This window comes from Trichechus manatus, unplaced genomic scaffold (assembly GCF_000243295.1).
Source record: "Trichechus manatus latirostris isolate Lorelei unplaced genomic scaffold, TriManLat1.0 scaffold00018, whole genome shotgun sequence".
NCBI classification, from domain to species: Eukaryota; Metazoa; Chordata; class Mammalia; order Sirenia; family Trichechidae; genus Trichechus; species Trichechus manatus.
The window spans coordinates 10587158-10601378 of NW_004443954.1; the positions used below are offsets into that span (position 1 = coordinate 10587158).

General features: G+C 45.4%; 1 protein-coding gene across 4 annotated transcripts in view; it reads left to right on the forward strand.

The window, feature by feature from the left end:
* ARFGEF1 (ADP ribosylation factor guanine nucleotide exchange factor 1) overlaps positions 1–14152 on the forward strand; it is a 141130-nt gene extending 126978 nt beyond the window's left edge. Inside the window, exons 34-39 of one of the 4 annotated variants that reach the window (XM_004372541.2) lie at positions 21–153; positions 6718–6857; positions 8354–8522; positions 9960–10098; positions 11133–11250; positions 12726–14152. In XM_004372541.2, the coding sequence (XP_004372598.1) occupies positions 21–153; positions 6718–6857; positions 8354–8522; positions 9960–10098; positions 11133–11250; positions 12726–12893 (867 nt within the window). In that variant the 3' untranslated portion in view covers positions 12894–14152. Of the gene's footprint in view, positions 1–20; positions 154–6717; positions 6878–8353; positions 8523–9959; positions 10099–11132; positions 11251–12725 lie in introns of those variants that run through there. The other 3 variants (XM_023727761.1, XR_002823347.1, XM_023727762.1) reach the window with 3 other exon arrangements.
* The last annotated feature ends 69 nt before the right edge of the window (positions 14153–14221 follow it).

A 14221-nucleotide genomic window follows, 5' to 3' on the forward strand; every position in this document is an offset into this window, starting at 1 on the left:
TTTTTTTTTTAATATTTTAGGATACAGTATCACAGAAGTCTGTAGATATTCACGATTCTGTTCAGCCAAGACCTGCAGAGAATAGACAGCAGGCACCCCCAGCTGCAGTCCCTGCTGTGGATGACGAGGTCAGCAAAATGAAACCTACAGCAAGTGAGTTAGTTCTCTAAACAAAAATAAACTGTTCCTTTTGTTTCAATTAAGAAAATGAAATTTTCTCTGCTTCTAGTGCTAATATTTCTCCTCTCCTATATTTTATTCATATGGGAAAGGGATGAAATATTTGGTTTTACTTTTATTCTTAAACATACACTTGTACCGATTGTTAGTCACTAGTCACCTTTTTACTGCATTTGCCTCACCTGGGACATCCTCTGAGAGATGGAAGCTCTCTTGCTCTGCCAAGAGATGAGTGCTCTGCTGACACCTGGAATATCAGCTGGTGTTTGTGTGGAGCGCACGCTTCCTCCCTCCATCACCTTCTATGTGCCAGCCACATCTTCTCTCTGCCGAGATGGGGTCTCGGTCCTGCTGCTCCCTGTCTGTGAGAGGAGCTGGTGATGGGCCACAGCTTTCTAGGCAGGAGTCCCCAGGTTCCCAGCAAGACTTCTTTGCACTCTCCCCACCACCCCCCTCAGTTCTCTGAGCTCATTTCCTCCCCACTCCCCATTGCCACCCCTTCGTCCCCAACATCTGCCTAGGGACCCATGGACCCTCTTTTCTCCGCCCTCACCCTCCTCGTTCTCATCACAAAAAGGGGAAACCTTTGCTTTTTGACTAAACTTTGTCAGTTTCATTTGCTGAAGGAGAATTAAGGCACCTAGGAAAGACTCCCTCCTTCCTAAATGGGGAACAAGACAGCTTTCAGGACTTTTAATTGAGGTGAAATTCACAAAACATAAAATTAACCATTTTAAAGTGAACAATTCATGGTATTTAGTACATTTCACAATGCTGTGCAACCACCACCTCTATCTGGTTTCAAAACTTTTTCATCACCCCAAAAGAAAACCCCATGTGCTTTAAGCAGTCACTACCACCAGTCTGCTTTCTGTCTCTATGGATTTACTATTCTGGATATTTCATATAAAAGGAATCATACAGTATGTGACCCTTTGTGTGTGGCTCCTTCCACTTTGTGTGTTTACAAGGTTCATCCATGTTGTAGCATGTATCAGAACTTCATTTCTCTTTTTGGCTGGATAATATTCCATTGTATGTATGTATCACATTTTAGTTATCCATTCATCCATTTATCTCATCCATTCTTGATGGACATTTCAGTCATTCCCTCCTTTTGGCTATTGTAAATAGTGCTGTTATGAACATTCATGTACAGGTATTTGTTTGAGTCCCTGTTTTGTATTCTTTTGGGTATATGCCTAGGAGTGGAATTGCTAGATCATCTGGTAATTTTATGTTTTACTTTTTGAGCAACCACCAAACTGTTTTCCACAGTGGCTGTGCCATTTTACATTCTCATCAGCAAAGAATGAGGATTCCAATTTCTCCATATCCACTCCAGCACTTGTTATTTTTGTTTGTTTAAATTATCACCATCCTAGTGAGTGTGAAGTGGTATGTCATTGTGGCTTTTGGTTTGCATTTCCCTAATGCTGATGTGTTGAGCATCTTTTCATGTGGTTATTGGCCATTTGTCTGTTTTCTTTGGAGTATTGTCTATTCAAATCCTTTGCCCATTTTTAATTAGGTTGTCTTTTTGTTGTTGAGTTTTAAGAGTTCTTGATATATTACAGAGACTAGGCCCTTATCAGATATATGGTTTGCAGGTATTTTCTCCCATCTGTAGATATGTTTTTTCACTTTCTTGATAATACTCTTTGAAGCACAAAACTTTTTAATTTTGATGAAGTCCAGTTAATCTATTTTTTCTTTTATAGCTCTTGCTTTTTTTGTTATATCTAAGATTTCCTTACCAAATTCAAGATCATAAAGATTTACCCCTATGTTTTCTTGTAAGAGTTTTATACTTTTTGTTCTTACATTTTAGGTCTTTGACCCATTTTGAGTTACATTTTGTATATGGCATGAGGTAGGGGTCCATTTCAGCACTTTTAATTAAAATCTTGTTTTGATTAGCCTTTAACATTGCTATCTGCTCCTATGCTGTTGGCCTTTTATGTGCAAGAGTATAATACTCTTTCAAAGAAGGAAGCATTAAAGAGAGAGGCATGTTTCTTTTTCAGGGAGTTTTTAACTAATCCTAGGTGCGAATAGCTGTTCTTGAAAGAAGACAGGCTTTTCGTGTCCTACTTCAGAGGCGTTTCTGGCTCCGGCCCGTGTCTTGCCCACTTCTTAAAGGAGGTTCAGCGTGGTGGGGAGTGGCCCGTTGTCATCTTCATTCCTCTTCTCCTGAGAACAGAGCGGCTCGCATAGGACACCATCGCAGCTTTAGTCTGAGGAAAATGCCATGAGGGCAGGATAGTGAGTGACTTCTCTCTCTCTCAGCCCTGGGACTGGACTTTTAACGCTTAGCTTTGTGAAGAGAGAACTTGGTCGTCACACATTAGAAAGTTTTCACTTGGCTGATTGGGAATATATCTTTTCCTGGAGCCACAGGGTGTTGCTTCCCTGCACCCTGAGCTGAGGGCTCAGCCAGCTATCTTCTTTATAGCAGCCAGCCTGCTCTTGCATCCCTGGGAGTCCTTTAGGAAAGGTTCACTCTGGAATTGTTGACTCGGAGTAGGTGGAGCTAGAGGAAGAAGGGATCTTCTTCCTGGACCTTCTCCCCCCAAGTTCCTACCATCCTTACAGCAGACATGGGTCCCTGGTTCAGTTGGCATCTCTTATCCCTTCACAGCCAGCGTGATGGACATGGGACTTAGGTTAGCAGAGCTATTAGCTAGAGGTATCCTCTCAGTCAATTCCAAACACATAGATTACTGTGACTGCGTATTCTGTTGAGGCACTTAAGCCCTCTGTGTTAACCCTTCTACATGGTTCAATAATGGAGAGTTATGTGGTTCCTCATGCAATCCAAAGGCAACTAAATTCTCAGTAGGCTTTCCCCAAAACAGTCAGAAGGTACAGGTTTTTCCCCTTCTAAAAGCCATGATAGACTCTCAGAACTAACTGGAAATAGGAAAATGGCCATAGCTGCCTGTCCCCATTCCTGGCTTCTGGTACCTCTGGCTGTGCTGTTCCCTTCATCACAGTCCTCCCCAACTAGCCTGTTCCTCATGCCCTCATCTCCTCGCGCTTCACCTGGGGCAGGGAACCCCTCCAGGGCACCTACTCACCCAGGACAACTCAGACCCAGTATCAGTGTGCTCTCCGCAACTAGAGCATTCTACCGAGAGCTAATTCTTTCCTGTAAACTGAGATGCGTACCCTGGTGACCTTTCTCTGCAGGGATCCTGATTCTAGGAGAAACTTAAAATATTTTTCTATAAGAAACAGGTAATCCTCAGAGGTCCTCATAGACTGACAGAAAGGGAGCTTTCTAATCTCAGAAAGCTTGGGGTGAGGGGGTCACCATTCCACAAGCCAGGGGCCTTTGGCTGCCTCTCCTTCCACGTCAGCACCATGGAGACTCAATGGGCTCTACAGACCATCAGCATGCAGGGTGGGTGGTGAGACAGCAGACGTTCTCAGTGATTTGGTATCCAACCCACATAACAGTGTGTGTGAGTGGGCTGACAGCATTGGCTCACAGTGCAGTCCAGAGATCTGGTTAAACTTTGGGCTTGTTGGGCAGTTGTAAGCTGCATTTGGTGTTCTGACTTCAGATGTCCTTCTGAGAAAGCAAACACCAGATGTATACTTAACTCTCACAGCCTTTTAATTATACATATTTCCTTCCCAGTCCTGAGGACCTGAATACCTAGAGGCCAGCTTGTGTTTCCTTTCCCTGTCATACCTTAAGACTTTGTCCCTGGCATCTGATTCCTGAATTGAGAGAGAAAGGAAGGGGGCATCTCCCCTCTGCCGATCTTGCATCTTCCTGGCTGCCTGTGTATAAATAGGTGACAGCTGCAGGGGTCAGACTGACTGACGTGGGGGCTTCATCCCCTTTGGGGGTTGTATACCTGACACTCCTATGACCCATTAGCCCACGGGCCTACTGCCCCTCCTGCTGCCTTCTGCCCTGAAGTGCAGAGATCCAGCAGTTAGACCCACCAGGTATTTTACTCGCTGATCCCAGGCGCACACACCTTCCTCACTTCAGCCCTCTGCAGCATGTGTCACTAGCCAGATGATGACCCAGTTCAAAGCTCTCACGTGTGGTGAGAAAATGAAAGCCTTAGTGATGCCTTCATCTGACATCCCAAGACAGAGTCCCATCACCCACCCAGTTCGTTTGAGTTGTTCAGCCCGCAGGTTTTAGAGATGCTTTGAGGTTCTTCACTAGAGAGGATGAAGAATGATCAGGGCAGCAACCGTTCTTCGTGACATCTGGTGTCCATCCTGTGGGCCGTTCCCAAGAGCCCTTTCACCTGGTGCACAGGCTGTCTACTCTGAGATCTACTGAGAGAAGAGATCCCAGCACAGCCCTGAGTCCGTCACCTCCTGAAGGGGCTGCCTCACTCTTTCTGCACACTCCGAAAACACCACCGCTTGACCTGATCTTCATTTAGTACTTACAGGCCCACATGACCCAGTGAACTGGTCACTCTGGCAGTGCCAGCCCGTATCATGAGCAAACTTCGTCTAAATAGGTATTGTCCCCAAATGTGCTGCTGGTCCTTGCTAGTGAGATTGGAGTTAGAATCCCTGTCCACTTCTCAGGGGACACCAGAGGGTGTGGAAAGGCCCAGCTTCCTAGCTCAGACAGAATGGAGCCTCATCTGCCAAACTATCAGTGTGATTAGAAGTGTCTGGCCCTGCCAAAAACTCTGTTAGCACCCTTAGCGTTGTTGGCGCTGATGAGAACAGCGTCCCATTAGACATCGGTGTACCTGGTAAGTCCTTTCTGGGGTCCTAGGTGTGCTGACAGGAATCTTTTGCTCCAATGATAGAGAATGTTTTTGTGACTTGAATGAATGAGTGAATGAATGAATGGTACATATCAGTGTGACTATAGTAAAAGGACTGTAGAGAAGACATTTACGAGACAACCGTGACACTTGTTGTTGCTTTCTTCATCTTATTTTGTGACTTGAGATCTTGTACCAGGAACCAAGTATTGAATAGAATAGCATTTTCGAAAAATGCCTGGAAAGGTGCCTTTATTAATGACCTAAAGAATAATCAGTTTAACTAAGCAAGTTATGTTGCTTCCTCCAAAATCCCCCAGACATGAATTTAATTTCCACAAATTGGTGCCTGTAAAAGGAGTTTTTAGTAAAATGCTTATTATTATAGAGAGAAACAGAGAGATTGTAGGTCATCGGTGCTGGAGCCATTGCCAGAGGCCGATTAACAAACATCTCTCCTCAGGCAACAGCCTGCCTCCCGGAGACCTTCCTGAAGAGGCTGCCCCAGGAACTCAGGTCACGGTGTGGCCTGTGTGGTCAGGTTGCTGCTGGGGGAACATATCTCTGCTCTGAGCTCCTTCAGCATCTCAGCAGTTGAGTCCTCTTTCCGGATCTTGCACTTCTGGATCCGCTCAGCTGCTTCCCTGGGATGATTAGTGCAATGGAACGTTCTTTGCATATGTCCTTACAGGCTGGTGAAGGGCCACAAATGCCCTGCTGAGCAAGTTTGTTCAGGCTAGAGGAATGACAACCAACCGGGGGCCGTGAGGGGACACTCTTGTGACTTTGCAGTGTGGTTACTTTTGTAGTGATGTGCTTGGCATAACTTGGCTTGACTTCTTTGCTGATGGGAGCCATTTGGAAATATGAAATCATTTTAGCTACAGCACTGATCTGGATCCAGGTCAGGTGCGTGCTGGGTTAACTCATGACGTTGCCTGGTTTGCCCGAAGTCTTGGCTAGCCCTCACTTCCCACCTCACATAGGTCTGGTTCCTCTGATTTTCCTACAGTATGTGTTTTTTCCCCCTAAATTGTATTTATTTTGTTGTTGAGAATACACAGAATATACACAGCAAGACATGCACCAGCTCAGCAGTTTCTACATGTACTGTTTATGACATTGATTACAGTCTTCACGCTGTGCAGCCATTCTCGCCCGCCTTTTCTGAGTTGTTCCTCCTCACTGAGATAAGTTCACTGCCCCCTAAGGTTCCTAGCTCATCTTTCGAGTTGCTGTTGTCAGTTTGATCCCATATAGATAGTTCTTAAAAAGCATAATGCTCAGGGCAGACTTTTTTTTTACTAGTTAAGCTAAACTATTGTTCAGTTTTAAGTTGACTTCAGGGAATATATGTGGTTTAAAGTTTAAAGATAATCTCCAGGCACAGTATATGTTTCTATATACTTATTTTCAATGGTCAGACTTGAGGTTTCATTAAGTCCTATTAAAATTTTAGTTTTTTATCCTTTTGTTACATTATTTCAAGAATAATCTGAATCTTATTTAAAATTTTGTAGTGGAACCTCTTGATCATATTCATTCTTCTAAATCATTTAGATTCTTTTTATTTTAAAAATTACTCTTTAAGGTTTTCTAAATACTGATTAAACTTTTACTGAGCAACACCGATGTACAAAGTAGTACACCCTCAGTGTGGTGGGTGTGTGCAAGTTGCCTTGATACGTACTACTGTTACCTTAGCATTGTACTGTCGAGAAATTATAGAGAATTCAAAGTAATTTTTTGTTTGCATGTGCATTGGGGGGTTTCCTCACAGAATTTCCAGAACAAAAATTGTTTGCTGCCCTGTTGATTAAATGTGTTGTGCAGCTGGAACTCATCCAGACTATCGACAACATTGTGTTCTTCCCAGCCACAAGTAAGAAGGAAGATGCAGAAAACTTAGCTGCCGCACAGGTAAGGAGGTGTGAGGACAGCTGCTTTTTTGTAGGAAATTAGGTATAACGTTCTGGGATTCCAAGCAGAGGCCAGGCTAAGATTTAATTTTAGGGGGTTGGGGGATCTTCATCATATAGATGTAATTTTAGACCATGAGGCTGGAGCCATCACAGAGGTGGTTAAGTGTGGCTCGAGCAGGGCAGGGGGCCAGGACCAGATCCCCAGGGCCTGCCATCATTTTGCATACCTGGTGATGAGGCAAGAGAGACTGAGAACAAGTCAGGGAAGTAGAAGATGTTTCCTGGAGGTCAAATGAGGCCAGTGCTTAAAGAAGGGGGCTCTGAACTACTCATCAGACACTCCGGATTGCGCAAGTCCTGTGGAGTCTGTGACTTGACCATTGGACCTAGCAATTTGGAGGACTTTGGTGACCTAGACAGGATGTGTCAGTGTGACATTGGAGACAAAAGCCTGGCTATAGTGGTTATAAGAGAGGAACTGGAGATGGTATTGACAACTCAAGGAGTTTTGCTGTAGAGGGGCACAGAGAAGTGGTGTTACAGCTGGAGGAGGAGGAGGGGTCAGGAGGCCTGTTGGTTTGTGAAGATTGGCAGTATTGCCGCACACTCGCTGACGAGAGTTTTCCAGTAGAGAGAGCAGCCAGTGCAGAGGGAGAGGGGTGGCGGCTGGAACAGTCTTTTGGAGTGACTGGAGAAGGTACCTGGAGCACCTGGGGTTGTCTAGGCTAGAAGCACAGATAGTTCACGCGCTGCAGCAGGAGGGAGGCACAGTGGGTGGGTGCAGGAAGGTTGGCACATTTGGTGCTGGGAGCTGTGGGAGGTCTCTTCTGATAGCTTCTGTTTTCTTAAGGACTCAGAAGAAAAGTCACCCACTGAGTGAGGTGGGGCAGCAAGTGTGAGATATTTGAGGAGAGAAGTGAAAACACGAGTCAGTCGTCCGAGGGGCAGACTAGGGAGACCTAGGTTGCTGAGCAGCGCCCAGAGCCCTCTGGACTTAGAGAGAAGCCAGTCAGGCTTGTTGTTTGGGTGCAGACCTGGAGTAGTCAGCCAGGAATTGAACCAGGCTGGAGTTTTGCCAGACGATCACTAAGAGCGGCAGAGTTATACAGAAGTATGATTATATCACACTCCGTGGACTGCAGACTGGTTCAGAAGAGAGGGGCAGACCTGTGGGGGTGAGGAGCCATGAGGGGGGAGCACTGTTCTGTTGGGTCTGGTGGGGGCCAAGAATTGATGGAGGCGGGAATTAGAAGGTGGGGACTGGAGAGGTGGGAGGTGATGGCTGGTGACTACAGAGTACATGGCATGAAGATTCTGGAGATTTAAGAATAAGTAAATGTGGGCCTTTCCCTATTTTCTATCGAAATAGAGCAGATTAAGTTTCTTGTAATGTGCTTGCTTGTAAAAATGGTCTTTGCTGAGCATCGAGTCCTCAATTTACTCAGATGATTGCGTGTGTGTGTGCACGTGCTGTGGTGGTGTGTTTTCCCTCAGAGAGATGCAGTGGACTTTGATGTTCGAGTTGATACTCAAGACCAAGGAATGTACCGCTTTTTAACATCACAACAACTTTTTAAGTTATTGGACTGCTTATTAGAGTCCCATAGATTTGCTAAAGCCTTTAATTCAAACAATGAACAGAGGACTGCGCTGTGGAAAGCAGGTAAGCTGCGTGGGCCTTCCCTCTGGTGGGTGTGTGGCAGAGCCGTGTACTCACAGAATTCATTGACTGGTGTGTGTCAGGTCTGTGCGTGGATTTCACTGTGTGCAGATTTCACCTTGATGTTAATGTCAGCCTGACAGCCAGGCCTTCTGGGCGACACTAAGTCAGCTGACTGCCTGGATCTGCTTCCCCTTTGTTTATTGAGCCTGTTACCTGGCTGATTTGACCAGTGTTCTTTTGCCTTATCTACCCTGCCTGGGCCTGCCTGTTGGTAATTGTCCGCACGATAAAAGCCGCCTTTTCTAAAGAGAAACAGGGTGTGGTGAAGGCTGTATTTGAGCGGCTGCTGTGTGTTCACCCGCAGTGGCCGTGCCTGGGAGGGAGGGAGTGCCAGGGAAGGGGTCCTCGGGTGTGTTTGTATTGGAACAAGTTAGAAAGCTTTATTAAAGAACAAGCTTTCTGTTAATGAAGTAAACTGACCTTGTTAATGCTGTAAGCTGAGAAACAGTTGCTCAGTGCCTGTTAGATGCGGCGCAGTGCTGGGAGTGAGGGCAGCAGAATGCGGCAGATACAGGAAGGAAAACCAAAAAAACCAACCCCATTGCTGTCGAGTCGATTCCGACTCATAGCGACCCTGTAGGACAGTAGAACTGCCCCATAGGGTTTCCAAGGAGCGCCTGGTGAATTCAAACTGCTGACCTTTTGGTTAGCTGCCGAACTCTTAACCACTGTGCCACCAGGGTTTCCACAGGAAGGAAGGAGCTCATGTTTTTGCAGCATTGACTCTATACCAAATAGTATGTTGGCTGCTTTACATGTGCTCATTCTGTTTAATCCACTGTGTGTTTTTAACAAAGCCAGTGGCTTTACTCATCCTGTTACATCCTGGGCCTTTGTACCAGGCTGCGGCCATTCCTTTGGCATATTTAGTGGCTCCTTGTGAAACAGAGCCCCTGGCTCTTACAGCCTAGCTTCTGGGGAGCAGTGGGGGTCTGTGCTTAGGTTTCCCCTTTCTCCAGCCCGCAGTCCTGCCACCATTCGCCTGGGGCTCCTGCTGGGCTCACCAGAGCCTCCTCGTTTCCACTGCCCTGTGCCTTCACCCCTCTGCCTTTGAAACGGCTCACCAGCTGAGCAGGCAGCACACTGCACCTTGAACAGCTGTGTTCACGGGGCTTTCATGTCCCAAAGTAGTTTTATACCATGTGCTCAGCTGGAAGGGAGGAAATCTAAGTCAGGTTGGTCACCAGCCATGCATTGACACCTTCCCCCGCCCAGTCTCAGTGGGATCTTCCGTGTGACCCTGCCTCCAGGTGCCGCCGTCGTGGCCCTGCTTCGCCCACAGCAGAGGCCAGCGACTACACTCACGTGGTGTGCCTTGTACAGGCTGCCATTTCAGATGCCTTCCTGGCTCATCACAGAAACTTGCCCTTTCCACAGGCTTCAAAGGCAAGTCCAAACCCAACCTTCTGAAGCAGGAGACGAGCAGTCTGGCCTGCGGGCTGCGCATCCTCTTCCGGATGTACACGGATGAGGGCCGGGCGAGCGCCTGGGAGGAGGTCCAGCACAGACTGTTAAAGTAAGCGTCTCGGCTGAGTGTCAGCCTCGGTCACAAATGCCTCTGCACGCCCTGCTGCCTGGCTCGGAGCACAGGGAGGGCATGAGGTCTGGGCTCAGGCAGGGTCCCCGTCCTGCCCAGTGGCGGCATGCTGCAGGGCCGCGGGTACCTGGACCTTTTGGGCCAGTGTTATCTGTGAAATGAGATGATAATGCCCCTGTTTCACAGAGTGATTTTGAAAATTAAATGCAATCTTATAAATGAACGTGCTTTGCACAAGTGGTGACTTTGCACAAGTGGTGACGTAAACAAATGGTCTCTATTGTTGCTGTTACAGAACAGAGGACAAAGTTTATCTGAACATTTACAAACAACTTTGTCATAGTTTATAGGCTTATTTAATGCCATAAGGTGGCCCCATTTTTACAGAGTGATATTTGTAAAGGGAATACCTGCATTTAATCTGAAAAATATTTGCGGTTTTTGTTGGTGTATTGTTTTCTTTTTTTCCACTTCATAACAACTTAGTATTTTGTCTTTATGCTAAGAATGCAGCGTGGCAGTCAGAAAGAATACTGTCATCTGCATTGTATTTTCGTGTCTCTTTGGAGAACACATGTTCTCAGAGACCAGTTAAATCCACTTTACAATTTTAAGAGACTTTATTCTCATTTTCCCATGTTATTGACAAGATCAGTGTGGCCCAGAGGCGTCTAAGGCCACGTGGCTAGAGGAGGGAAGGGCCACCCAGCCTGGGGCCTTTAGACGCTGAGCATTGTGTCCTTGCTGCTACATGGTAGCTTTGAAGTCAAGGAAATTAATAAAATTAAGAAAACATGTTTTTTCTAATAAGTTGTGATGGCTTGTTCTAATATCTTTGGTCTTCTTCCTAACTTAAAGACATGCAAGTGTGTATGTTGAAACTCCAGTTAGTGTAAACAGATGGAGTCTAGCAAGTTCTTTACTAGTGAATATTCACGGCCCTCCTTTTCTTAGTGAACAAGCATTCCAGCAGGTGTGCGAGCACATTGAAAAGGCAGGCTTTTCTTTTGCAGTGTCTGCAGTGAAGCACTAAGTTACTTCCTTACTCTAACATCCGAAAGTCACCGGGAAGCCTGGACCAACTTATTGCTGCTGTTCCTAACTAAAGTTCTAAAGATAAGTGATAATAGGGTGAGTATAAGACCTCCACGAGCCCCTCTGCCCCCTCACTGAGAACACTCAGCCTCGCGTTTCCCTAGACTGACCAGTGCTGTGAGCTGGAGCTGGAGGCAGGAATGCTAGCTTGCAGACCTCTTGCCCGAGAGCCCTCAGAGGTGGATGAAACGACTCCGGGCTGCTCTGTGCGGCGTCACAGATGTCGTAATTCAGTCTCCCTGTCCTCGATTTTCTCCTTCCTTACCAGCTTTGTTCTTTCATCAGTGATGCTATCAGCAGGTTGGAATCAGAATCCCTTAGGACACCTTGACAAGCTACAGGGTCCCCACATGCTGAAATTCCCATGAGGACCCCTAGAGTACCCCCCTGCCTCCCCACACTGAAAACTGTCCAGCCGCCTCCAAGGCTTGCTGCGGCGGCCCCTCTCCCGGGTACCGCGGGTCCCTGGGCCTTTGCACCAGGCTCTGCTGTTCCTTCAGCATATGTAGTGGCTCCATGTGAAACAGAGCCCCAGTGAATAGCCCAAGAAGTCACTGAAGAATTTTACACCTGTAGAAATGAAGGTAAAAAACAGACATGTAACTGTAAATATAAATGCATACTTATTTTCAGGTTTTCAAAAAGACACATTTTACTTTTCAAAAAATATAACAACTTGTAGCTCACCTAAATGGAAAGGGGTTGCTCTGACCCCTGAAGTTGTCTTAAAATGCCTGCTCAGGTGGCCTCGTAACGGGACGTGTAAGACATACATGCCCCACAGAGGCAGGGTGGTGCTGACCCCGCGGCTCAGCCCAGCGTTAGCTACGTTTCCATCTGACCTCAGGGCCCAGGGGCGCTCAGAGACGTGACCCGAGGCCTCCAGCAAGCACATGGCAGAGGCCTGTAGGCCCAGTTTTTCTCACTGCACAGCTTGCATTCTCTCTGTAGGCTGGCACACCGCCTTCGTGTCCCAGGAGTGAGGAAGCAGGAAACAGGCAGCAGACCAGTGTTCAGAAATTAAGGAACTACAGCAAAGGTGTAGGCGAAGTATGCAAATGAACTGTAAATGTGGGATGTGTCTTTGCCTAGAGACTATATTAGATAGTTTGTATTGCAACATGAGATAGCATTTTCCCTAAAATTTAAATTTTTATTTAACAAACAAAAGATAACAGTGTAATAACCCAGATATATAAAAACTCAACTCTAGTTCATGCTTGGCTTTTCACCTTTGCTTATTACCAGGATTAAAAACCAAATGTTTGTTAGGGCAGTGTGATCGAAGCTGTTTTTCAGAGTAAGCTAGATACCCGAATGAGTCGTGTTTTTGGGTCTTTTGAAGAATCTCCATCTTACAGTTTCCTAATCAAATCGTCACTGCTTGATGCAGATGCCTTTCTTTTCACCGGTCAGTGCATGCCCCCAAACGTTCGGACTCTGAAGGCAGTGTTATGCTCTGTCGTTTGGTGTATAAGCACTACTAAAAGGAGAAATTCATTTTCCCCCAGTTTAAAGCTCATGCATCGTTCTACTACCCTCTCTTATGTGAAATTATGCAATTTGACCTGATTCCTGAACTGCGTGCTGTTCTCAGAAGATTTTTTCTGCGAATTGGAGTCGTTTTTCAGATCTCACAACCGCCCGAACAGGAACTTGGAATAAACAAGCAATGCTGAGAACTATTTTTGTTGGAGTTTACATCCCTCCGCTCTTTAAAAAGACCCTGGAGCTGAGATTCCTACCTGAAAATGGTTTCTCTGAATTGCAGTGTCTGAGGGTTACTGGTAAAAAATGCTTAGAACTGTAAACTCACACTTGCAACACTCCGGTCCCTGTTAGTGACTGACGGGCTCGTGCTGAGCGGGAACCCTGCCTGGACAGTGTCCTCTGCCCTTGGTGGTGGGGAAGGCCCCACGTGTTTATGGCAGGTGTGGAAGTGAAACTTACCCAAAGAACTGTAGATGTAAAGATTTGAACTTCTGCAAGAAGTACAACTCAGGAGAGCTGTATTTTGAAGGATACAAATGTTTATAATTGGGGGGGTGGGGGGTGGAGAAGAAATTATTGGTCATGGTGAAAGCTATTTAGCAACTATGCTATTCTTCTTCTGAGGATTTTTGCCCACTCAGGCTACCTGAGATCCTGGTAACCAACCTTCTGTGAAAAAATGTACAGAGATGCAGGTTTGTAATATAAAAATCTTAAACATTATATAGCTCATCCTGCACTGTTTTATTTTCTTTCTTTATTTTCTTATTCCTTTGCTAAATACCCATAATATTTTGTCAAATGCACTAAACGTTTGGGTTTTTTTATTTCATGGGGATTTTTTGGTTGTGCCCTTTTTAGGGGTGATAATTTTGAGGGTTTAACATGCCCAGAAACGGTTGGGGCTGACACTTGTCAAGATCAACAGCAGAAACAAAGAAAGGTAGAAGATATCACTACTGACCTAACTACCTGTAATATGCTTCTCTTAGGGCTTTTAAAGATGAGCCATTAAAATACAATGATCTTTCATGGACTGAAACTTGAATCACTGCAAAATGAATCTAGGTTGCTGTAACTTTTTTCTTTAATTTTGGGGGCGGGGCTTGATGTAGATTTTACTCAATGTACAGAATTTAATGTTGAATAATATTAAAATACCAGTCTGGCATGGTTGGGGGTGGTTAGACTTACTGGAAATGTATTCATACTGTGAATTGTGCTCTGATGGTTAAAAAAAGACAAGCTTGTCAAGCATTCCGTATTAACAGTGGATGTAGAAAATTTTGCAGATGGATAAAATGTATATGGTACAGATGTAAAGTTTTCTATGTAAAAAAATTCTGTACAACTTTCTGTACAATATTGATTCTCATCTGGCATATTCTAATCAGGTTATAGGTCAATAAAGTTTTTGAATTATTTCATCAGTGCAATCAAAACCTGTGTAATCCACAGCCCCATGTTTCATTGATTTGTTTCTTTTTGATTTTTCATTTAAAGCCAAACATGGAAA